This window comes from Rhineura floridana, chromosome 15, assembly GCF_030035675.1.
Source record: "Rhineura floridana isolate rRhiFlo1 chromosome 15, rRhiFlo1.hap2, whole genome shotgun sequence".
Classification (NCBI taxonomy): Eukaryota; Metazoa; Chordata; class Lepidosauria; order Squamata; family Rhineuridae; genus Rhineura; species Rhineura floridana.
Window position 1 is genome coordinate 20733275 of NC_084494.1, and position 24725 is coordinate 20757999.

Sequence of the window (24725 nt, forward strand, 5' to 3'; positions counted from 1 at the left end):
CTGAGCTCCCCCTCCCACTTCACACCTCCCCCTCTTCGTAACCAGCAGGGACACCCACTGTTGGGAAGCCAGGTGAGCAATTCCATCCTGCCCATCCATGCTGTCTTGCCTACTGTTACCGGCAATAGCCAAATCTTTCTTGTTACGGTCAATGACCAGCAAAAAACAAAAAACATAAAGACACTCAAAAGAGAACATTATCCAAACATATGCAGAAGAATGAAATGGAGTAAAACAGGATAATATGGAACAAGATAAAATTGTGAAAACAGCAGTGTTATAGAACTTCAACAGGAAATGATTATGAAATGGCTAGGGTCAACAACTTGTTGCAGATCCCACTGGTCAGCTCCAAAGAAGCATTCCCTTCTTTGTGAGAGATAGGAAAAAGGTACACCCCTCCTAAGGAGGCATCTGCTGCCCATAACACTTCTACCTCATTACTTGGAGGACGATTTTTAACAGCTCAACAGAGTTTTAATAGCTTGATCAATTAATTGTCTAAATGTTGCAGCCCTAGCATGCCTATCCTTGGTTTCCACCTTAAAGCCAAGCATTGGGCTTGGCTACATTGAGGTAAACCTGGAGGAACTTCTCAGGCATGAGTGATCCTGTGAGTTTTGCAATACAGATTGAAGAATCTAATTGGAGAAACTTAGGACATTGCTCTGTGTTGTTAGGGAGGCCAAAGGCCTGGATCAAAAATAAATTCTGCAGTGAGTTTGAAGCCCACAGGCAGGCTAAGGTGTAGATTAGCACAGTGATAGGGGGTGGGTGGGCTACAGATTAGAATAGGACATTTCTGCAGCTCTGTGACTGTGCACCAGAGCTTCATTAGCACTTTTGCAACTTGCCATTGATGATCAGTGAACGAAAAGTAATATGATTGTTCAAGACTGAAAGAACAGTGTTGTGCTGCATATCAAGATTGTAAAGTACCAGCAGAATGACATGAGGGCTTGTAATCCAAGGCTGAATTGCTCTGTTGGAGTCTGGTGCTCATCTACCTTCTTTCCCGTAAGCACTTGGAAGCTTAATGGCAAAACATCCTGAACTTAAGATATGAACAGTCAAGAAATTATAGGTTACTCTGGCTCTTCCGCCGGTTCTGAACTGATGGTCATTTCCGATTTTGTTTCCAGATGATCGACATAGAGTTAAGCTTCATCCACTGCTTGGTGATCCCAACTCGGACTATATCAATGCCAACTACATTGATGTAAGTGCATAATTGCCCTGACCTGTTTCCATTGCCTTACCAACTGTCTTCTCTTCTGCAAAATCTGAGTCATGGTTTTTGTCTCTTAAAAACCTTCTTGGTTGTGTGATCTAGAATTATCTGTGTCTTCCATGTTCTCCTTGTCTCTCTCTCTCACACACATGCACCTTTAGAAGTTGCACACCCCATGCAACCTGATGTTATATCTGTTCCTGTTCTTTTTCAGAATCCTCGTCAATTCCAGGGGCAAACAGTTCCCTTCCTTTTTTTTTTTTAACCATCAATGCATTTTGCTCCAGGAATGGAACATTATAGTGCAGCACTAGATCAGGGTACAGTTGCATGTACGTGCAGGACTACATGTAGCCTGTATCAGGAAAGGGAAATCTATGGCCCTCCAGGTCCATAACTTCCATCAGCACCAGCCAGTATGGCCAATGGTTAGGGATGATGAGAATTGTAGCCCCCCCCCACAAAAAAAAACACACAGGAAAACCATGGATTCACCATCCCTGGTCTAAACAATCCAAGTTGTGTCTAGAGATGGGCTGGCTTCCCAAAGCTCCCCTTGGATTATTAATTTAGAAATTGTTCAACTTCTTCCAGGAAACAGAAGAAAAGAAAATCGGTTGGTCTCTGGTAATTCTCCTGAGGCAATCTCCATAAAGATGGCAGTGCATCAAAAGAACTGAAAACTATAGTAAACTGCACATATTTCAATTCAAAATTAATTTTATAAATTATCTGATTGAAACTGAAATTAAGGCAAACTAGAATGCAGTGCAGAGAAAAAGTTGTGGAACAATCAAGAAACAAGGAATCCAATTATCCCTGTTAATATGTGGTGTAAAAGTGAACATTACAATAAATACGAAATGGTGTGATGTCAATAACTATACAACTAGAAAGGGAAGACATGGGTGAAATCTAATGCTGTTTGTCCCCTGCTGGAAGGAATCCATCAGCAGAATGAGGGAGGGAGGCAATTTTTAATGATATCGCCACACTACCTACTAAACCTGCATTGGAGGGTCTCTAGTGAGGCTCTGGTTGTGAGATTGAATTGCCAAAATTTGCTTCCCTTTACTGTTCCCCTTACAGACTGCATTGGATACCACCCAATATAGAGTTGCATAATCATGTACTATAATGGTCCACATAGTGGCAAAGGTACAAACTTTATCAAATGCTTGTTGGAAACTTGTGCCTGATCTGCTACACATTTACAAAGGTGCTCATTTTCTGACCATCCACTAAGACATGATTCTGAAAACTGAATAGGCGAAACATAACAACAGAAGCGATCTCCAAATCCCACCACAAGTGCAAAGCTTTGGAAAAAAACTGCTCCCAATACTTCACAGACTTTTCCCCCCTGCCAATTTTGATGTCAAATATTCACTGGGTATTCTCTGGATATTTGAAGATTTGCCAATGGTTTTTGATACTTATGTTTAACATTCAGTTAACATTTGGTTTCAATATTTGACCCAGTATTTAACTTTGGTAGTTAATGTCTGATGGTATTTGACAGCCAAGAAGCAATGATATCTCCGTATTTGACAAGTGACAGCTTATCTAATTTTTTTGGGACCCCTGCCTAAATCAGAAGATGCCAGTTTGTTGAAAGCCCTCACATTTCAAACACCCGGTTCAAAATGCAAATTTGAATTTAAGATTCAAAATGTGGTAAAACAACTGACATGGAATTTTTGCCAAATTTCTCGATGTTTCTGAACGTTTATTTCAGCTCTAGTCTGTTCATGGCTGTCCAAATGAGTTAAGTCAGGTGAAAGAAACCATGCCAGTCCCAGTGTCATTTGCTGCTCCCCCCTCTCTGCTCACTCTGTGTTGCTGTCTAATGTACTCCCTCTGCTAAACAGTCTGGTCTTCCTCAGATTGTGTCTCACTAATCTGTCTGTCTCTGATCTCTTTTTCTCTTGAACCTGTGTCCAATTGGGCTTGCTAAGATTCGGATAAACCGAGAAGTAAGTATATGTTGTGTCGCTCTCCTCTTCCATCTTTCCTCCATTTATGACTTCTTAAATGTTTACCCAGGGATGGGGAACGAAACAGGGTAGTTTCCTCTAATGCAGCACTTCCCAAACTGTGGTCCACGAGCTTCATTCAAGTGGTCTGTGGCATGTCTGTCGATTTGTGATTGAAGACAGCCAGGAGATGAGCACATCCATCGTATTAAGTATTTATACGGGGTTTTCATTGTATTTTAATAGCTTCTTTTATTTCTTATATTGTATTTTATTGCAGTGCAATTTGCATTCTATGGGATAAAATAAAATACAGTATATAAGAAATAAAAAGCTATTAAAATACAATTAAAAATCATGCAGCATCTAGCATAGCACATTACAGTTTGCTACAACAGGCAGAAAAATCATTGTGTGGTCTGCCAAGACCGTCTGGTCCACTGATCTAATCCACATTGTCTTCAAACAGCTGAATGGCTATCACATAAAAGAAGCAGCAGATGTGTTTTCTGTCACTCCAGGTGTAGAAATGGTAGAGAAGCGGATTTTGGCTAAACATTACAGAAATTTCCTTCCAGTTAGAGAAGAAGGCTGCAGGAGATCATGGCCTCTTCTTTGCTGGAGATATTCAAGCAGAGGCTGGACAGCCATCTGTCAGGAACGTTGTAACTGCAAGATTCCCAACTAGGCAGGGGCTGGACTAGATGACCTCCGAGGTGCCTTCCAACTCTAAAATGACATGGGCTGTGCCCAACTAATTTCTACTTGGAATAGACCCAATGAAATTAATGGAACTCGGTGAGTCATGGCCATTAATTTCAGTGGGTCAACTCTGAGTAGAATTAGCATTAGATACAACTCTGTGGTTCTGTGTTGCTGATGTTAAGACAACAGCCCCTTCTGGTTAGACCACAGAGCAAGGATGGATCTTATGTCCGCAAACAGGCTTTTGCATTGCCAGAACTGATGGCTTCTCTCATAAAATGCAGAACGAGAGAGTACGTGCCACACAGGAAGCCTTGTGTTCAACTTTTCAGCCTTCCTGCTGTGTTATTGGTTATTAGCCTTGTTACATCTTTCTTGACTCTTTGGGCTGCTGCTTCCCTGTTAGGAGTTACTAATGCATGCAGTAAGTGGCTTGGATGAATGAATGCATTCAAAACCATTACTCAAGCCCATCTGGCTTCTGTGAACTGCAAGGCTACAAGCAGGGCTCTTGTGCTCCTCGCATTTCACCCCTGTCTATGGACATTACTCAGGGTTGCCTGTGTGTACTGGGAAGCACTTGTATGCTACTGTTGCCCTCCAGGTGATCCATGTTCAGGATAAATCCCAATATCCTGGTTTTCTGGACTTGGGTACACAGTACAATGGTGTGTGTGTGCTGGGGGGGGGCATCAGTTCTTTCCAGGCAATTTCCTGAAAACTTGTGGCTGCAGCTGGTGCAAAGCACGGCGGCTAAGTTGCACGTGGGGGCAAACTGTAACACCTTGCTTGAGGGTGCCCATCTGCCACTAGGCCAAGTTCAAGGTTTTGGTGCTAACATATAAGGCTGAATACAGCTCAGAACTGGGTTACTTGAGAGATTGCCTTATCCCTTATATTCCCACTGCAGTCTGTGGGAGAGTTTCTCCTGCAAGTCCTAAAGATCTCAGAACCCACTCCACAGTAACTTGGAGCAGGGCCTTCAGCGTGGCTGCCCCTGTTCTGTGGAACACATTTCTCATGAGATATGACAGGTGCTCACTATCTGCACTCCCTGGAAACAATTGAAGACATTTATGTTCTGACAAGCTTTTCCAACTGGATGAAAAGGTGTCTGCCACAGATGCCAGCTTTGTATTGCTTTTCAAATTATCTCCTCTTGCTTTCTGTGTTATTTTTAAGCTGTTTTAAAGCTCTTTTATTGTATTTTGTACATCACCTTGAGACATGTGTGTGGAAAGCAACAAAAATGTGGGATAAAAGTGGGGAGTGGTTAGGGTCATGCTTGCATGCCCTACCTCCAGTATCTTCACCATCCCTGAATGCACCAGCAACAATGACCTTCCCACATTGGTATCTAAGTGTGTTCATGTTAACATACATAGAACTGCCAACACACCTTGGAAGAAGACATGCAAGACAGAGGAATGGTGGAAAGGTCATATTTATTCAAATATAACAATAAAAGATTCTGCCAAACAATTACTATGATTATTGTAAGTGCAGACAGGAGAGTGTTGAATTAACATATATGAGGGAAGCATCTCTCCACTCCCCTGGGCATGTAAACAATCACAGTCCGTGGCTCCCAGCCAAGGATTGAGGAAAAATCCTCCCTGCTAAGCGAGCCTTGGGTATGTGAACCCAGCATGTGTACCTGGGCCCCTCTGTTCAGCATTCACTAAGATTCACACGCCAGGCCTCAAGAGCAGCCCCAAGGAACCTCCAAGCCAAAGGTTGTGGAAGGTGACTCAAGAGTGCCCTTCACCCAATGGTGCTTCAGGGTGCATGTCAATTTCAAACATCCTCTTACCTGCCTGCATTGAATGCCAAATAGACCAAAGAAGTACATACATCAAAAGCAAATAAAAAAACCCTGCAGTGTTGATAGGCAAAAAAGAAGAGTCCCATGCACAAATCAGAAGCTCCCTCCAAAGTTCCTACTCAGCATCCGGAAAGGGTGACTAGTAAAAATCCACACTGGAGGGAGAGAGGGTGGCTGCTGCAAAAGAGAAGAAGGAAGTGGAGGGGTCAAAGCAGGCTTAAATAGCAGCCTGGTTGCCCCTTTCGAATTGGCACTCTAGCCTATGAGATTGCCAAGATCCTCTCCTCCAGGGAGAGGCCAACTTGCGTCTTTTCCCAAAAAAGGGGAGAATGTGGGAAATTCACCCCTGCTAAAGGGCAATGGTGGCATCCCCCCCACATGATAATAAACTCTGCCTTATTGGGCTTCCTGATCATAAGGAAGATCAAGTTGTGTTCAGCTGAAGGTGCTTGGAAACCCCCTTCAGACCTTCTGTCTCAATGTGGGAAGGTCTGAAATCAGGATGTTGGGAGTGGGCCCTGCGTTTGTGTGCGCCCCAGCCCCCTCCTCACTTTTAGCCCACACACTTTAGGGAGAATGTCTGAAGAGGGCTATGGCTAGAGAACATTTTGACACCCTGTGAAAAGGGCCTCCTACTTCTGGTAGATTTTTAATGATGCTCAAAAGGAGGATAAAGTATTCACCTGTTTTGATGGTCTTGGTACCAGGAAAGGAAGAGCATAAGTAAGAAGAGCGTTACTGGATCTGGCCAAAAACTCATCTAGCTTAGCATCCTATTCTCACAGTGGTCCAGGGGAAGCCCACAAGTAGGACCTGTGCGCAACAGTACCTCTCCCCACGCGTGATTCCCAGCAACTGGCATTCAGAGGCACGATGCCTCCAACAGCAGAGGGAGAACATAGCCACCATAGTTAGTAACCACTGATAGACAAATTCGTGGAGGATAAGGCTAATACTCTTTTGAAAGCCAACCAAGTTGGTGGCCAATGCTACCTCTTGTAGGACCAAATTCCATAATCTAACTATGCACTGTGTGAAGAAGTACATTCTTTTGTCTTCCAACATTCAGCTTTATTGGATAGCCCCAGATTCTAATATTATGAGAGAAAGAGAGAAAACTTCTCTCTAACCACCTTCTCCACACCACGCATGATTTTATACACTTCTGTTCTCTTCCTCATTCACCTTGTTTCTAAACTAAAAAGCCCCGAATGCTATAACCTTCCTCAAAGAAGCAATGTATCCCTGTTGCTTTGGCCTTCAGAGTGAGGGCAGCGAGAGGGCTGTATTTGCCATCTGTGATGTCACCAGGTAGCCTGATATGATTGGCTGTGTGATGCTATGTTGTGAACTTGCTCATGACCCGATCCTCTGTTGACTAGGATCACTGCCGTGAGCAGGAGCAAGCTCTTGGTGGTGGTGGTGGGTTGTTTTTTTTACACTGGAGGGGAGCAAGATTAATACTGAGCTGTGGCACCACTGGAAATTGTCCTAATGAATATATTTTTGCATGCAGTTTTGACTACTGTACACATTATTGCAAGCAATTTCTCCTAACAATGCATTTTTGTATGTTAATTTAATTAATATAATCATTTTATGCACACTTTTTCCTAATATATGAATTTTTGTAAAGACCGGTTGGAGAACTGCATCACATGATTAGGATAAGTGCATATTTTGAAGGATGGCTGGGTTTTCATTCTCATATTGTTTTGGAAACTGTGAATGTGATAGATTCAGCTTTAAGTGCAAACTGAATCGATTTATCTCCCATCCCTACATGTGGCCTTACTGGAAAAACTCACCCGGAAGGTCAAAGTGGCAAGGGCTAAAAAAAAAAGAGAGATACTTTTGAATTGGCTTGGTTTGATTTGATTAACTTTGTTAATACCACGAACATGGCTGCTCCTGCCCAGTGGCATATCCATGCCTTTGGGCCCAATGACTTTACCAGCAACACCTTTTGCATACATTGCCTTACCTGTAAAATAATAGAAGATTATATAAAAACTTTGGTGCTGATTTATCAGATTTTCTTTTTGTCTTTTGTATTAAATGACCCCTCTGTTTTCAAGTTTTTAAACTTGTGCCTTTTTGTGAAAATCAATTAAAAAGTGTGTATACAGAGAGAGAGAAAGAGAGAGAGAGAGAGAGAGAGAGAGAGAGAGAGAGAGAGAGAGAGAGAGTTTTCCCCCTCCCTGGGGATAGGGATGGGGGAGAAATTATATTCACTTCTCATTTAAAGCCGAATTTATCATATTTGCACTTTCCGAAACAACATGAGAACCGAATCACAGCCATCCTTCAAAATTTGCACTTACCCAAATGTTGCGATGCAGTTCTCCAACTGAGCAATGTTTGCAAAAATGCACATATTAGGGAAAAGTGTGCATTCAAATGAACATATTAGTGAAAATAACATTCAAATATGCATTGTTAGGAGAAACGGCTTGCAAAAATGTGTACGTTATTCAAGACTGCATACAAAAATACGTTTAGTAGGATAAATTCTCACTAAAATGCTGGAGAATTTTCACAAGGATTTTTTTTTTTTTAATGCAAATCGTTGCAGAAATGTGGGGAACCAAATCTAAGATTAGAAAAATGAGAAAGTGAGAGAACTAAAACTGACAGGTCATTCCATCCCTTCCTGAGGAAGGCATGCTCCCCCAAACGCCATTTTTGCTTGGAAAAATGTCACATGTAAAATTCAGCGCAGTCCTACATTGGTGGATGGGGCCAGGCAAGAAACCCCCAAAGCATCGATTTGAGCAGGAAAGTGGGATGCAAGGGCTGTGGAATGACTTTGGCTTTTTTTTTCAGTTGAGAGGCTTTTCTTGCAAAGTGACCTTTGGACATGTGCTAACCATGTTGAAAGCTTGTGTTTTGCTATGTGTGGTTTAAGGGCTAGCAAGGGAGGACTGCTTAAGTCAGCTAGCCTTGGGACAAATGAAGCTGGTGGCATTCTATGTGTATGCAAGTATTCTTTCCGCATTTTTTTTTCTTCCATAGGAGCTTAACAGTTTCTCCAGTCTATGTTGAAGTCTGGCGAGGATCAAAGTATTTTCGATCTGTTTAAATTACATGTGGTCAAAGAGAGAATGAATAAGGAATTAAATAAGGGGAATCCAGACCAGGTTTTTCTTTTCTTTTACTGCAACCCCCCCCCCGATATATATTGGTCCTTAGACCCAGTAGAGACATTTAAAATTTGCTTGGAAATGATTTGTACATGTTCCAATGCTTCTGTTTCTTAATTTGATTTTTGTTTTTCATATATATAGATTATGGTTTTGTTAATAATCTCTGTAGATGAATGTTGTCATTATGTATTATTAAGTGTAATGCCAGGAAGGATTAATAAAATTACTTTTTAAACATTTTTTTTTAAAAGGAACATAACACATGATTTTATTCCTTCGCAGGGTTACCACAGATCCAACCACTTCATAGCCACCCAAGGTAAATCAATTTTATAATCTACTTCCTGTCCACCACAGGCCCAATCTGCACTATACATTTAAAGCAGTACGATACCACTTTAAACAGTCATGGCTTTTCCCCATAGAATCTTGGGAACTGCAGTTTGTGAAGGGTGCCAAGAGTTGTTAGGAGATCCTATTCCCCTCACAATGCTACAATTCCCAGAGTTCCCTGCGAAGAGGGATTGATTGTTAAACCACTGTTTCCTACAGACTCTGCCAGCTGTTATGAGCACTGGAGGGAATGCTCTTGGCAGTTCCGCTGCCCTCAGAAGTTCAGGGTAGTGGTGGCCTGGGAGAGTGCAATGTCTGTGCCAACCCTGAAACTGTGGGATTTGCTCTCCACAGAGATGCACCTGGTACCATCATTGACTTGTAACCAAAGTAGCTCTAAGTTTCCCATTCTTTTATAGCACAATGATTCATGCTTGTGCACAGAAGTCCCCCTCTCCTCCCCATGCTCACCCCCTAAATCTGTTTTGGGTTTCCCCCCCAACCCTTTGGAGCAGATTTGGGGAGGGTGCAAGGCATGCACAGGGAGAGGAGTGGGATGGAAAATTTGGTTGCACAAACATAAATTCCTTGTGCTAATGGAACAAGAGGCTTAGCTCTACTTTGGATGCAAGCCAATGAATGATGGTGTTGGATGCCCATTGTATAGTTTTCATCATTTACTGAAGACACATTTCTTTACTGTGGATTTCAGCAGTTAAGACATACTTTTAAGACCAGTTCTATTTTTAATGTATTTTTAATGTACTTTGTTTTTAATAGATGTTGAATATTGTGTTATCATTCTGGTGCAACTCACCTGTGGGATCTTGTGGTGAAAAGCAGACAAATCCCTGAATTAGCTAACTAAATAAATAGCCACTGTATGTCTGTGCATGACTCCCTTCACCAGGTGTTGCAGTTGCTGTGGCTTCTCAGTTCTGTCTGTCTCTGTGCTTCAGGCCCCAAACAGGAAATGATCTATGATTTTTGGCGGATGGTGTGGCAGGAACACTGTTCCAGCATAGTAATGATAACGAAGCTGGTTGAAGTGGGAAGGGTAAGAGACCCGTCTTGTTCTCCTCTCTTCCCCCAGTGGGCTCCGGATGGGTTTATTTTATGGCTCCCAGCCTCACCAGACAGACACACAAACCATGGTCTTGTTGCAGGTAAAGTGCTCCAAGTACTGGCCAGATGACTCGGAGATGTATGGAGACATTAAAATTACCCAGGTGAAGTCAGAGACGTTGGCAGAATATGTTGTGAGGACTTTCACTCTGGAAAGGGTAAGCTCTTCATGCTTCAAAGATCAGCATGGTTTTGTCTGGTGAACATGTCACTCTTAATCCTAACTGGTACATCGGCTGTGATCTTTTTGCAGCAATGGGTGGATTTTGTATGGTAAAGATGTCCCTTGCTGAGGCCTCCCTAGTAGTGAAAATGTTAGCAGAACAGGGGGATTGCAGGAGGGCTCTTAGAAAACTAAACTGTAGTAACTAACCACTCAGCTCCTGAGATGCCATTCTGAATATTAGGATGTCTTTAGAGAGGCTGGGGCTCCTCTCTCTCTTCTCAACTTATACCCCCTCAGTCCTTGCTCTTGTTCAACTTGCACCCCCTCAGTCCATGCTTGTCCCGGGAAAAGTGAAACATTCATGTGCAAAGTGTACCACTCGGGTGAGGAACCTGTGGCCCTCCAGATGTTGTGGACCCCAACTCCCATCAGCCACAGCATAGCCAATAGTCAGGGATGTTGGGAACTGTAGTCCAACAACATCTCTGTCTAGAGCAGACTTCCCCAACCAGATGCCCCATCTACATCTACGGTAGTCCCCAATGAGGTGTCCAGTGCAACGTCTGCTGCAACTTCTTGGGAACGGTTTCAGTTGATGTGGCCTCATGATGTAGACAAGGTGCTTGCAATGATGCGGCCAGCAATGTGTCCTCTCGACCCTTGCCTGGACTCGGTGGTGGGCTGGATGAGGGCCAGTAAACTGAGTCTGAATCCTAGCAAGACGGAGGCACTGTGGATTGGCGGTTCCCAAGTTCGGATAATTGGTCAGTTGCCTGCTTTGGATGGGGTCATACTTCCTCTGAAAGAGCAGGTCGGTAGTCTGGGGGTGCTCCTGGATCCAACTTCATCGCTAGAGGCCCACGTGTCCTCAGTGGCTAGGAGTGCCTTTCACCAGCTTTGGCTGGTAAGACAGCTGCGGCCGTTTCTGGACCGGGATATCCTGACCACTGTTGTCCATGCACTGGTAAACTCCAGGCTCAGGTTTTCTGTTCTGTCACCCAAACCCTCTGTTGCTTTTCTCTAAAGTCCACCCTGTCATCCTCCTTTGCTAAACAGTACTCTGTGTTCAGAATCCCTCCATCTGAGCCTTCCTCGGTTATGCACGCTCTTGAGGTATTCCACCTAAGGACGTTCTCTCAGTAAATAATACTGCAGAGCAGCCTTTTATTTACGTGGTCATTCCTGATGGTTTAATTTCAGGCTAAGCACCATGTAATTGCACAGGGAATGGACAATTATTTCTATCTTCTAGACAGGAGTTGAAAGCTTCATGGCAATTATTGAGCAGTTGTACTGTGTCTTGGGACATCCACAACTGTAATTCACCCCCCTAATCTAGAGGAATGTTAAATCACAGCCTTGTTACAAGTGAAGTACCCAAGAGCCTTAGGGATCTAGTTGCCCTGAAATCATTCCAAGGCACTTACTGCAGCTCCAGTCCTTGGTAGAAGGGCCCCTTAATCAGGGGTCTGGGATTTCTCCACCAAGAAATACTGAATCTATTAATGAAGAAATTTCAGAGCCAGTGTTCTGAATGTATTAAAACATGATACGAGCTCAGCAAAACTTAGCAGAGATGCATGATCGTATTGATGATGGGTAATTTAGGGTGAAGACAGATGTAATCCAAAAAGGAGAGCATAAGAACATAAGAGCAGCCTGCAGGATCAGGCCAGTGGCCCATTTAGTTCAGCATCCTGTTCTCACTGTGGCCAAGCAGATGCCCATGGGAAGCCCACAAGCAGGACCAGTAGTATTGTGGCAAATTCAGAAGTGCAGGGTCCCTTCATAACAGGTACGCCATACCCTATCACAGCCACATCCCATGTTCCACTTCCCTTGCTCTCCCTGTTGTCTCGTGAGTCCACATTCCACTACAACAGACGTCCCTAGGAGCCAATCAGCATGGAAGGGGAGGCTGTGTGTTAGCTACTGAAAAAAGTCTTCTCAGTGGCTGACTCACCCCCTTCACTCTGATTGGGTCCAGTCAGCACAAAAGGACATGGACTCTTCTCAGTGGCTAGCACACTCCCTTTTCATGCTGGTTGGCTCATACATAGGGAGCTGGCTAGGTTCCTGCTCCTACAGAAGTAATGAGTCTATGACACACACACCCAACCTTGGATGACTACACCCATTAGCAGGAGCTGAGCACAAGAGCACTCTCCCCTCCTGCAGTTTCCAGCAACTGGTATTCAGAGAAGCATGCTGCTTCCAGTAGTGGAGGGAGGACACCACCATTGTGCCTAGTAGCCACTAATAGCCTTAACCTCCATGAATTTGTCTAATGCATGTCTTAAAATAAATAAATAAAAATAAGTCTCTTTTAAGCCAGCGGTCATCACCACTTCCCATGGAAGCAGATAGTCCAGCCATGTGCTGTGGGAAGAAGTACTTTCCCCTCTCTGTCCGGAATCTTGCAACATTCAGCTTCATTGGATGTCCATGAGCATTGAGTTATGAGCAAGGGAGAAAAACCTCTCTCTGCCCGCTTTCTCCATGCCATGCATCATTTTATGCACTTCTGTCATGTGCCCTCTTAGGCAGACTAGATGCCCTTAAGTCATGGAGTAATCCTGTGAGTTAGACATAGGTGAATCTGTCTGTTTGGTTTCTCTTAGTTTCCCTGTTTTCCCATCATGAATTCAGTCCTCCACTATTCTACATCAGTTTGTTATTTTGTTTGTTAAAAATTCCTCCAAAAAAGTCCTCATTAAAAATCAATATTTTAGTGTGCATCTCTTCTAGTATACACACTTACATATGCAGTTTTGCCCAATATACACATTTTTACTATCAGTTTCTTTAATATAATGCAATTGTGTATGTATTTTCACAAATATATGCATTTTTATGCACACTTTCCTCCAATATGCACATCTTGGGGGTTGCAGAACAATATTACAACATTCAGAGAACTATACATTTTGAAGGATCGCTGTGTTTCAGTTTGTGTATTGTGGTTTGCATTAAAATTCAAACTGGACTGAATTTCTTCCCCTTTCCCTATCTGAGGATTGGCCCCATGCCACCCCCAGAAGCCTCCTGATTGCATTGGGAAGGCAGCAGTATAGAAAATACTCAGATATTTTCTGGGATGAATCTCTCAAAGTGAAGTCATGGCACTGGAGTGGGAACGTTGTTCAGAAACGTTCGCACTATTACAGCTGTTTAGTGTCAGAAACAATGTGTTTATGTGCTTAACTCATGCTGCCTGCCATCACAGATAAACTCTAGCATCTGTAATTACTTGCAATTTGGTATCATGCCACAGCTGAAGCCAGAAAATTCCTGACAGTTTCTCCTACTTCAACACTTAGAAGCTCTTGGGTGCATAGCTGCCAAAATACGAGAGGCCCCATCAGCATTGGCATTCCGCTGCTCTTAAAGACACACCTGTTTAGAGAAGTATTCCCTTGAACCTGAACTTCCTGATCTGATTGTTTTAATTGCTCATTCAACTGTTTTAATTGTTATGCTTTTTTAAATGGACTTGTTTAGTTGCAAATGTTAATGGTGGATGTATCAATGGATTTTTTTTTACTGTGTATTTTAATTATGTATGGATTGTATAATTGATTTTATACTTGTAAACCACTTAGAAGGCATTTTGACATGTAAGTGGTATATAAATAAATTAATAAATTATAATCATTATTAGATGACCATCCAAGCTCATCTTAATTTGGGTGTGTTGGCTGGTTTTTTGAAGCGGTTAACATCTTTTTGTAGTGAACTTTATTATTTCATCCAAAGTTGAGAAGTCGCAGCTTCCAAACTGCTCGATCCTATAAAACATCCTTCTATTTTCTTGTGAAAATCCCTTTGTAAGTGAGGAGCTACTTCTTTTTTCCTTACGTACTCATCAACTGTAATCAAGTCATAGTCACACTCCTGCAGCAAACCATGCATACACAGTGCTCCTTACAACATTTTTAAAAACAAAACAAAAACAAAGGTTTGATTTTGATTTGGTTTAATACTTGTATGTCACCTTACAAACAACAGTGTTGACCTCAAAGCAGCTTGCGTTAATAAGAAAGCATTAAAAATTAGCAAATACCATTTCCATCAGTATAATCATAACCACAAACACAACAGCATATAAGTGAAGCTAATGCAAGCAATTCAGTAACCAATTGATGTAGTTCAATACAAACCGCTAATAATTTTTTTAAAAAAGGTGAAGACTCCTAATGGTTAATTGGAGGTGGAGCTGGGTTTCCTGCTGATCTCATTAATGTGCTGTATTGTTGCTGAGATTTTAAGTAACATTGGCTGGTCTTGGTGATGGTGAGTTTTTTTGTAAACCGCTCTGAGATTTATTTTTAAATGAGGAGTGGGCTATAAATTCCTCTAAGAAATAAAGTAATGCATAGATCCCACTTTTAAACACAAGGACAGACAGTTTGGAATCCCAAAGTGCAAGGAAGAAATTGGGATGTCGAGAATTTAGAAGGAATCCTGAGTCTTGACCTGCATCTCCAAGGGGAAACATCTGTAGGACTAATTCTCTCTCTTTCTCCTCCACTTCTTGCAGAGGGGCTATTCAGCAAGGCATGAAGTAAAACAGTTCCATTTCACATCATGGCCAGAACATGGGGTGCCTTACCATGCAACTGGACTCCTGGCATTCATTCGCAGAGTGAAGGCTTCTACACCTCCTGAAGCAGGACCCATTGTTATTCACTGCAGGTAGGATCAAGACTAGGGATGTAAGAAAGCATCATTTTCTGTTCTTCCCTCTATTCATCACATGCAGCATTGTTTCCATTCTCCTGCATTTTGTCTTCCACCAAAGTCAAAATCTTATTTGTCTCACTGTCCACAGTGGCAAAATCATGTAAATTATGTAATTAAATTATGTAAGTTATGTTGTCATTACGTTATATTCCACCCTGTTCATTTCAATCCAAGTGAAATGTAATGCAAATGGGGGGAAATGTAATAAATTATTTATTGTTTGTAGACTGAAAACAACTACCACAATGGTTTGTAATTGTTTTATTTGTTTAGCAGTATGCCATTACAAACATAGATCGTTCAAAGTTGAGACACAAAATTAGCTCTTAATTTCCTGGCTGCCAGCACAAATAAGGAAATACACATTGAGATATAATTTTCCTTGTCCGATAGCAAGAAGCACACAAACTCACTTGGTGTAACAATTTTTTTCCTACAACTAAATTAAGACAGATATTTCTTATGAGGATCTTTATATACTGGGTAATATAATTAACATCCTCTATAGCTGTTTTACAAAACATACAAAACCAGTGTTCTAAGGGAAGTTTCTTATAGAGACCATTGAGAAAAGCGGAAGGCATGACATTAACCCTTAACTCTGTAAAGGCAATTCTATGTGGAGCTAAAGTATTTACCTCTAAATAGTTAGCTTTCTGGTGATCTGTTTTAAAGCATGGATAACATCCTAGAAAATCTTGAATTGATAGTTAACATGTCAGTTAAATAAGTTCTCCCATACACAAACAGCTTTAACTGTAATGTGGACAACAACTGAAAGTCAACTCAATCAAATTCTCTGGCAAGTGTATGTAAAGCGGCAACTTGCTTTTGAGCATTTAAGGGTGAGCCATAAGCTATGGAAACCAAGTGAGAGGGTGGCAAAGCTAATATTCTGTTATGAGAATTTAGGAGTTGAACCTGCATTCTGACAACAACAAATGCCTGTTATATTTGCTGGATTGATTTCTGTTCCAGACATGGGACAAATAATAATGTATGTCAGCAATTTCTACCACAACCCCATTTCTGTTTTCATTTAAATTCTTCCTAATCAATACAATTAATTTTTGTGTAATGCACAATGAGCCTTCCTTAATATAACTTATGAAAACATACATTGCAGAGCAATAAAAAGAGCAAGAGTAGAAAAAAAGGATTCTATTATGAACAGGATCCTTACCCCATGGATCAAAAAATCAGCAAAAAATGAGGACATTATCTGGAAATTAGTGGTAAGATGGGTATCACAGAGAGTGATGAATTTTGCCTTGGAAGCAGTGGAATGTTATCAAAATGAATTAGATGCCCACTCTGTGATTGTATGGATAAGCATTAGAGGGGTTTTTGATCTGGTGCCCTTTGGCTTAGAGTGCACCCAATTCTGTGTTACTCTTTAAACATCAGTGAAATATGAAATCTATACATTGGCTTGGTTGGAGGGAATGGAAGGGAAGACAAATGAGCCAGGTAAAGGAACCAGTGTTTTATGGCTTACACTTTCTTGCTTAATGTCCCTGAAATCACCATTAAAGGTTATTACGAGGGATGGGAGAGAATTCGGATTTAGCACTGGATTTTTCAACGATCTTCATATTCTCCATTTTTGCAGAGTGATCCTGTTTGCTCCAAACTTCAGCAACTTTCCCCTGACACCAGATTCCGCCCCCTCGAATAGTCCTTCAATATATTATTCTTTTTATTAATCATATCACAGCAGTAGTGTTCTCTCTCTCTCTCTCTCTCTCTCTCTCTCTCTCTCTCTCTCTCTCTCCCACTTGAATAAGCTAAGCTCCAAGCAGGGAGGAAGCAGGGCAAGCCTATAATAGCCTATAATATTGGAGGAGGAAGAGATGCAGCAGCATTCCTTTCACATATCAATATTTCCTTCCATTTATCACTCTTTTCCTTTCAAAATACTGATATTTCCTTTCAAAATATCAATAATTTGATTTTTGGAGGGAGAAGAAAAATTAGACCAGTAAAAGCAATGGAGAGCAGACAAAGAATGAATTCAAATCAATACTGCCTGATAGGTCAACAGAATGCTTTCAAAGCTGCACCAGCCAATGGATGCCATCTCTGTTATTACATAGGAAGCTGCTTTGTACCAGGTCCACTGTTTGTTCACTAGTCCAATATTGCCTGTTTTGAACAGACAGTGGCTCTCTAAGATCTCGGATAGAGGACTTCCCAATCACCTGCTATCTGGCTTTTTACACCAGAGAACATCAGGGTGTGAACCTGGATCTTTCCATGTACAAAGTATGGTCTCTGCCAGTGAGCTGCGGCCTTTCCCCTGCCTACATATGACTCATATAAGTCTTTGCATTACTATTTATTTATGAGATTCCTATCCCAACTTTCCTCCAAGGAGCTCAAGGTGATGTACATTCTTCTCCCCCTCCCCATTTTATCACAACAACCCTGTGAGGTAGCTTAGGCTGAGAGACAGTGACTGCCCAAATGTAACACCCAGTCTGGTTTGTGAAGGAATGGGGATTTGAACTTTGGTCTCTCAGCTCCGAGACTCACACTCTAACCACTACACCACACTGGCATCCCTGCAGTTACATGACCTGAGTTGCTACACTGGCTATTCTGCTGAGATTATGGAAGACCTTGCTTCATGTGATGTTGCACTTGGGCTCTTGCATCCGCTCGTTTTTTTATTATTTTCATTTTGCTTGCAAAGCAGCCCCCAGCTACCACAGAACACGCCAGTACTGTTCCTCTCCTGTCTACATTCAGCCACGCTTTACAGCCATTCTTTATAACTTCTGCATTATGGGTTCTTTCTGTGTTAGATAAACAAAAAAGGACTGATGAATGAAAGCTGGGGGAATTTCTCCCCATCACCACTCTTTCTTTCTTTCTTTCTTGTCGATCGCTTCATCAGTATTCATTCATCAGGGACAACAAGAGTAATTAGTTTCCCCAGCTTGTAATCACTGATAATCACAGCAAGTGATTCATCTGCCCCAGAAATTAGTATATACAGTATGTTTAGAAGCTTCAGAGGAAAGGAGGAGGAGTGGTTCCTCTTTGCTGCAGTTGGGATTTTGACAGGGCTTGGAGGTGTGGATCCGCTGACAGGAGGGGAAATCTGGGGTCAGCCCTTTGCTACAGGCAAGCTTCTGATAAGAAAGGTGGGTACTAATGTAACTAGCTTTAGAGTTGCTGTTTGGGTTTTTTTAAGCCTTTAACAGAGCTTCTTCTCTCTGCATGTATGTGAGTGTGTGTGAGAGAGAGAGCTGGTTATGCCTAAAGCAGGTCTGTGCAGGGACTTTGGCAGAAAACTTCTGGCTAGTGCTAAGCCATAGCTTAGTGTTATGTGATTATGCTCTTCCCCTTTGGTACAGCCTTGAAGAGACTGGGAGCATTTGATACAGTTTTCATCTAACCATGGTTTGTTGTTATGTCTGAAGAGGGACAAACTGGTTAGTTTTAACTATAGTATAAATCAACTAACTGCTGTTAGTTCTTAATGAACCTGTCACATTTGAATAAACCATAGTTAACGTTAATTATAGCTCCCAGTTCAAAAACAGTCGCAAACTGTGGTTGGTTAAAAAGCTAATCAAATTGCTCCCAATCTTCCTATGGAGATGCTAGAGAGGGGGACGGGGGAAGCTTGTGCATATCACCTGGTTTTAATAGCACTGCTAATACTAACAATACTATTAAAATATTAGTAGTATTATATTATTAACATTTATATCCCACTTTCCTCCACGGAAAGTGTACATGGTTCTCCCCCTTCCGATTTAATCCTCACAACAACCCTGTGAGGTAGGTTAGGCAGAGAGACAGTTATTGGCCCAAGATCACCCAGTGAGCTTCATGGCTGAGTGGGGATTTGAACCCTGGCCTCCCAGGTCACAGTCTAACCATTGCACTACACTGACTAAATATGGTTTAGCTGATATATAACTTCATGTGAACATGCCTTTGCCCTGCATTTCAGAAGCCACAGACCACACAGGATTATGGTTGGCAAATGAATGAGACAAAAAGCAATAACAGGCTTGCCTCCTTCTGTGCCATTAAGCCAGTGCTTGACCCATGAATTAAAATAGGTTGAGGATTTGAACTCAATTCTCTCAGTCCCAGGTGACACTCTAACCACCACACCACACTCGATCTCAGCACTATATACTCACTCTTTCAATAATGATCTTTTATCTATTTAAAATATTTATAAACCATATTTTCATATAAAATATCACATGGCAGTAAGTATGGAGGGAGAAATTTGATTCAGTTTGCCTTTTAAAGCAAATTGATCAAATCTGCACTTTCTGAAACAATTTGAGAGCCAAAACACAGTCGTCATTCGTAATCTGTACATATCTGAATTTTGTGATGAAGTTCTCCAACCAAATAATGTTTACATAAATACATGTTAGGGGAAAGTGTGCTTAAAATGATATATTAGCGAAAAATAACATAGAAAATGCATTCAATTGGGGGACATTGTTTGCAAAAATGTATACATTAGTCCAAACTGCATACAAAACTGTGTTTATTAGGAGATATTCGCACTAAAATGCTGATGATTTTCATGAGTATTATTTTTATAAAATTTGCACATTGCTGCAGAACTGTGAAAAACTGCAAAAATGAGAAACAGAGAGAACCAAAACTGGCCTACCCTTCCATCCCTTCAAAGAAGTATACAGCCTAAAAACACTGTATTGCAATAAAACATCAAACACATCAGTAAGAGCTGGCTGGCAAAGAATCTCAGATTTAAAAGGCCTGTCTGAATATTACAGCTTAAGAGGACATCTAAAAACAAGTAGGAATGCTTTTGCTGAACCTTTATTGGCAATGAATTTCACAGGGCAGGGCCATCCATATGAAAGGCTTGGCCCCCTAGTAAAAGCCAGCTGAACCTCAGGGGCACGTGGGGACCACTAACAGCGCTCCATCAGAAGACATCAGCAATCAAGGCGGAGCATAAGGAATCAGACAAATTAAATTCCCAGCTCTCTATACAAAACTCTACTTAATTTCTTTTAAACGATCCACAACGGGCGAGCTTTCTTCTGTCTAATCTTATCATTTGACTTAAATTACTCCAGTAAAAGGGATTTGTTTAAGAATCAGCAATTAAGATACCTGGGTGAGTTACACTTCTCTCTTTTATACAAGGAATTAAGGAGGAGGAAAGAAAATTTAAAAAGCTTATCTTACTTTTTATGGCAAAAAGCAGGCCTGAATTTGGAAACTATAAAGATTAAAACGGATGAGGGGCAACTTATCTGAAGAGAAAATCTGATTTAGATGATTATTTGATTGATATATGGGACTACTTTTTCTTGGACTACTTTCTTTAGATGAATCTGCTGTTCGTGTATGTTACTAATTGTTCAGCGCTGTGAACCAAATTTGTTTTGCATTCTTGGACGTGCGGGAGATAAGAACTGTGCTGGCCAGATGTCAACAGGCCTGGAATATTAACTCCCTTATTGCTGGAAAAAGAAGCAAATTACTCTTTGCTTCGGAATTGTGGCTATATTGGAAATTTGAAGGGTTTTTTTTTTCGGCTTTAAGAATGACAATCAAAGAAGTGGCAGAGACCCTGGATGTACCCCTGGAAGGGTTTCCCCCTCTGGATATGTTTCAGAAGATAATGGATGAGATTAAGATAACGAAACAAGAACTGGGACAGAGTAGACAAGAGATGGCAACTGAATTTGGTAAAGTGAAACAGGAGTTGAAAGAAATAAAGGATTATATGAGAAAAGAAGCAGATGGACTAGCAATAGAATATGAAAAAGAAATTAAAGGGAAGGAGCAAATTCTGGAGATTGGATCAGATATATCAAATGTGGAATTGGAAAAAGATTTGGACTTTATGGCAAAAATTGAAGGGAGGATGCAAGTCCTGGAGATTGGAACAGATTTATCAAGTGTGGAACTGGAAAAATATTTGGAGTTTGTGGATCCTGGAGATAAAGATTACTGTTTGGAATTCGGCGTTGTCCCTGGAGAAATTGATGAAGATATCAGAGATAAAGCTATCAATGTTTCGATGGAATTTCTGGACTGGAATGATTTGATGGAACTTGAAATAGAGAAAATTTATAGAATTAATTCCAGATATGTGACAATGGAAAAACTCTCAAGAGATGTGCTAGTGCATTTCGTAAAAAAGAGGAACAGAGATATGACATTACAACAATATTTCAGCAACACATTCAGAATTGATGGCAAGGAAATATTTGTGATGAAGGAAATTCCCATCAGACTCTTACTATATGACTATGACAGCAAGATTATTATGGGTGCAAGGATGGAAGTTGGAAGATGGAATTAACACTGATAATGGAAAAATGGCTATTGAAATTATTGGTCCTAGTAGACTTGATGAGATGGATTAATTGACATGTTTATTTGAAGAAAAATCAAGGGATATATTTCTCAAGGAGTGGAAACCTCTCTTTGACTTTTTGCGGAAAGAATAAAGTGATGTTAATGAGATTTGATGATTAATTAAGATAACTACTGGAAGAAAGTGATTTTGTAATATATTAAGAGACAGGTTTGTTATATATCATAGACCTATAACTGATCTGCGACAAATCGGAAGTCAACATTTTATTTTATTGTTTAATTTGTTTTTTTTGTTTTGTTTTGTTGGAAAATTTGAATAAAATTAATGATAAAAAAAACCTCTACTTAATTTAACTACAGCTGAAAATGCATCCCATCCAATTCCACTCAAGGGCACCCTTACATGATCAACACACTCACGTCAACCAAACACATCAACACTCTAAACCAAAGCTTACTATTTTATCACACCCTCAAACCACACTCTGGTGCCCTCCAGATATTTTGGGCTTCTGTTCCCATTATCCTTGACCATTGGCCACTCTGACTCGGGCTGATGGGAGCAACAGTCCAAAAACATACGTAGAAAGTACCAGGTTGGGGAAGGCTGTGTTAGGTCTGGGCATTTCAGCATCTACCATTCTCTCCCCCCACATCTCCAACCCTCTGCAGTGCTGGCACAGGGAGGACAGGCTGCTACATCGTTCTGGACGTGATGCTGGATATGGCGGAATGTGAGGGTGTTGTGGACATTTACAACTGCGTGAAGACACTGTGCTCGCGGAGAATCAACATGATCCAGACTGAGGTGCGATTTGGAGCAGAGGGAAATGGTCCCAGTTGGTCCTCAGTCCCTTCTTTGCTTTTCATACTCTTTGTGGTACTCTTTGTTTGTTTTGTTTTTTGCACACTTAGAGCAGTGATGGTCTGTGGGCTGTTTTAATGGCATGGTTAGCATGCAGAATTTTGGCAAAGCAGCACCCCAGTGGATCAATATCATGATGACATCCCCTTCTCTTCCAGAAGTTCATCTGCCTTGCACCAACTTCCCATTCTGCCAAGGTCCCAGTAAAATTGGATTGTTGTTTTTTATCCTTTAATTTCCATTGTCTCCTCCTGTGGAACCCAAACTGCTCTCACTCTTCAAAGAACTGTCATTAAGCCTTCAGAACCCTCAGTCCCGATAATTCACTGCTATATCTGTTCCACATAACTGCCATGCTCAGACATCACACTAAATTTTAGTTTAGCACAGGGGCAGCCAATGTGACATCCTCCAGAAGTTGTTGGACTACAACTCCCATCATCCCTGACCATTGGTCATGCTGGTTGTGGCTGATGGGAAGGCACCGCATTGGTTGCCCCTGGGTTTAGTGTGCATGGAAAGCCTAGGCTTCAAGTTGCCTTGTTTCAAGCAAACCATAGCTAATATTACCCACTGTGTGCCAGTTCAGACGAAATGACAATCCATGAGCAAAAACAGAAGCAAAAGTGACTCAGCCCAGATTGTTGAGGTTCAGTCAAGCAATAATTCTTAGGTTTAATTATGCTGTAAGCTTCCTCAAAAGATACCATAGTGAAGTGGTATATGAATATATTAAATGCATAAATACATAACACTTTCACTGTCGTTTCTTCCTGCCAAAGGAGCAATATATCTTCATCCATGATGCCATCTTGGAAGCCTGCCTGTGTGGAGAGACCAGCATCCCTGTCAGTGAGTTCAGGCCTACATACAAAGAGATGGTCAGGATAGATCCGCAGAGCAACTCATCACAGCTGCGAGAGGAGTTCCAGGTGAGTCAACGAACACTGAAGGCTTCCCTGGAATGAAGGAGACTGTAGTCCCAGGCATGCACCTTACATGATATTTTTTTTATCATTAATTTTTATTCAAATTTTCCAAAACAAAACAAAACAAAAATAATTAAACAATAAAATAAAATGTTGACTTCCGATTTGTCGCAGATCAGTTATAGGTCTACAATATATAACAAACCTGTCTCTTAAATTATATTACAAAATCACTTTCCTCCAGTAGTTATCTTAATTAATCATCAAATCTCATAAACATTACTTTATTCTTTCCACAAAAAGTCAAAGAGAGGTTTCAATTCCTTGAGAAATATATCTATCAATTTTTCTCCAAATAAACATGTCAATTAATCCTTCTCATCAAATCTGTTAAGTCCAGTAATTTCAGTAGCCATTCTTCCATTATCAGTGTCCCATAATAATCTTGCTGTCATAGCCATAGTCATATAATGAGAGTCTGATGGGAATTTCCTTTATCACAAATATTTCCTTGCCATCAATTCTGAATGTGTTGCTGAAATATTGTTGTAAAGTCATATCTCTGTTCTTCTTTTTTACGAAATGCACTGGCACATCTCTGGAGAGTTTTTCCATTGTCACATGTCTATAATTAATTCCATAGATTTTTTCTATGTCAAGCTCCATCACATCATTCCAGTCCAGAAATTTATCCAAGACATTGATAACTTTATCTCTAATATCTTCATTAATTTCTTCAGAGACAACGTTGAATTCCAAACAGTAAACTTTATCTCTAATATCCATAAACTCCAAGTCTTTTTCCAGTTCCACATTTGTTCCAATCTCCAGGGCTTGCATCTTCCCTTTAATTTTTCTTTTTTCATCTTCTAATGCTTGTCCAGTTGTATCTCTGATCTCATCAACCTCCTCTCTCACAAGATCCCCTATTTCTTTAAGCTCCTGCTTCATTTTGCCAAATTCAATTTTCATCTCCTGTCTACCCTGTCTCAGGGTTTGTTTCGTTATCTCAATCTCATCCATTATTTTCTGAAACATAATTACTTCCAGGGTCTCAGCCACTTTCTTGATTGCCATTCTTAAAACCACGAAGAAAAAAAACCCACTTCTTATTCCAGCAACAATTGGGTTAACATTCCAAGCCTGATGACATCACAGTGTAGACAGCACAGCCTGCCTTATCTCTTATATGTTCAGAAATGCAAAACAAATTTAGTTCACAGCATCAAAACAGTTAGTGGCATCTTGAACAAGCAGATTCGTCAAAATGAAATAGACCAAAAAAAATAGTCCCAGACATATAATACTCCAAAGTTCATAAATCAGATTTATTTATTTT

The 24725-nt window shown here is 41.0% G+C and overlaps 1 protein-coding gene across 6 annotated transcripts in view; it reads left to right on the forward strand.

Moving 5' to 3' along the window:
• Positions 1 to 24725, forward strand: part of PTPRU (protein tyrosine phosphatase receptor type U) — a 580511-nt gene that overhangs the window by 479479 nt on the left and 76307 nt on the right. For all 6 annotated transcript variants that reach the window (XR_009759096.1, XM_061596132.1, XM_061596131.1 and 3 more), the window contains 7 exons: positions 1143 to 1219; positions 9166 to 9202; positions 10176 to 10273; positions 10383 to 10499; positions 15048 to 15202; positions 22265 to 22400; positions 23240 to 23389. Coding sequence is in view for 5 of the 6 variants with exons in the window: in XM_061596132.1 (XP_061452116.1) it covers positions 1143 to 1219; positions 9166 to 9202; positions 10176 to 10273; positions 10383 to 10499; positions 15048 to 15202; positions 22265 to 22400; positions 23240 to 23389 (770 nt within the window). In the remaining variant the exon portion in view is untranslated. The remainder of the gene's footprint in view (positions 1 to 1142; positions 1220 to 9165; positions 9203 to 10175; positions 10274 to 10382; positions 10500 to 15047; positions 15203 to 22264; positions 22401 to 23239; positions 23390 to 24725) is intronic.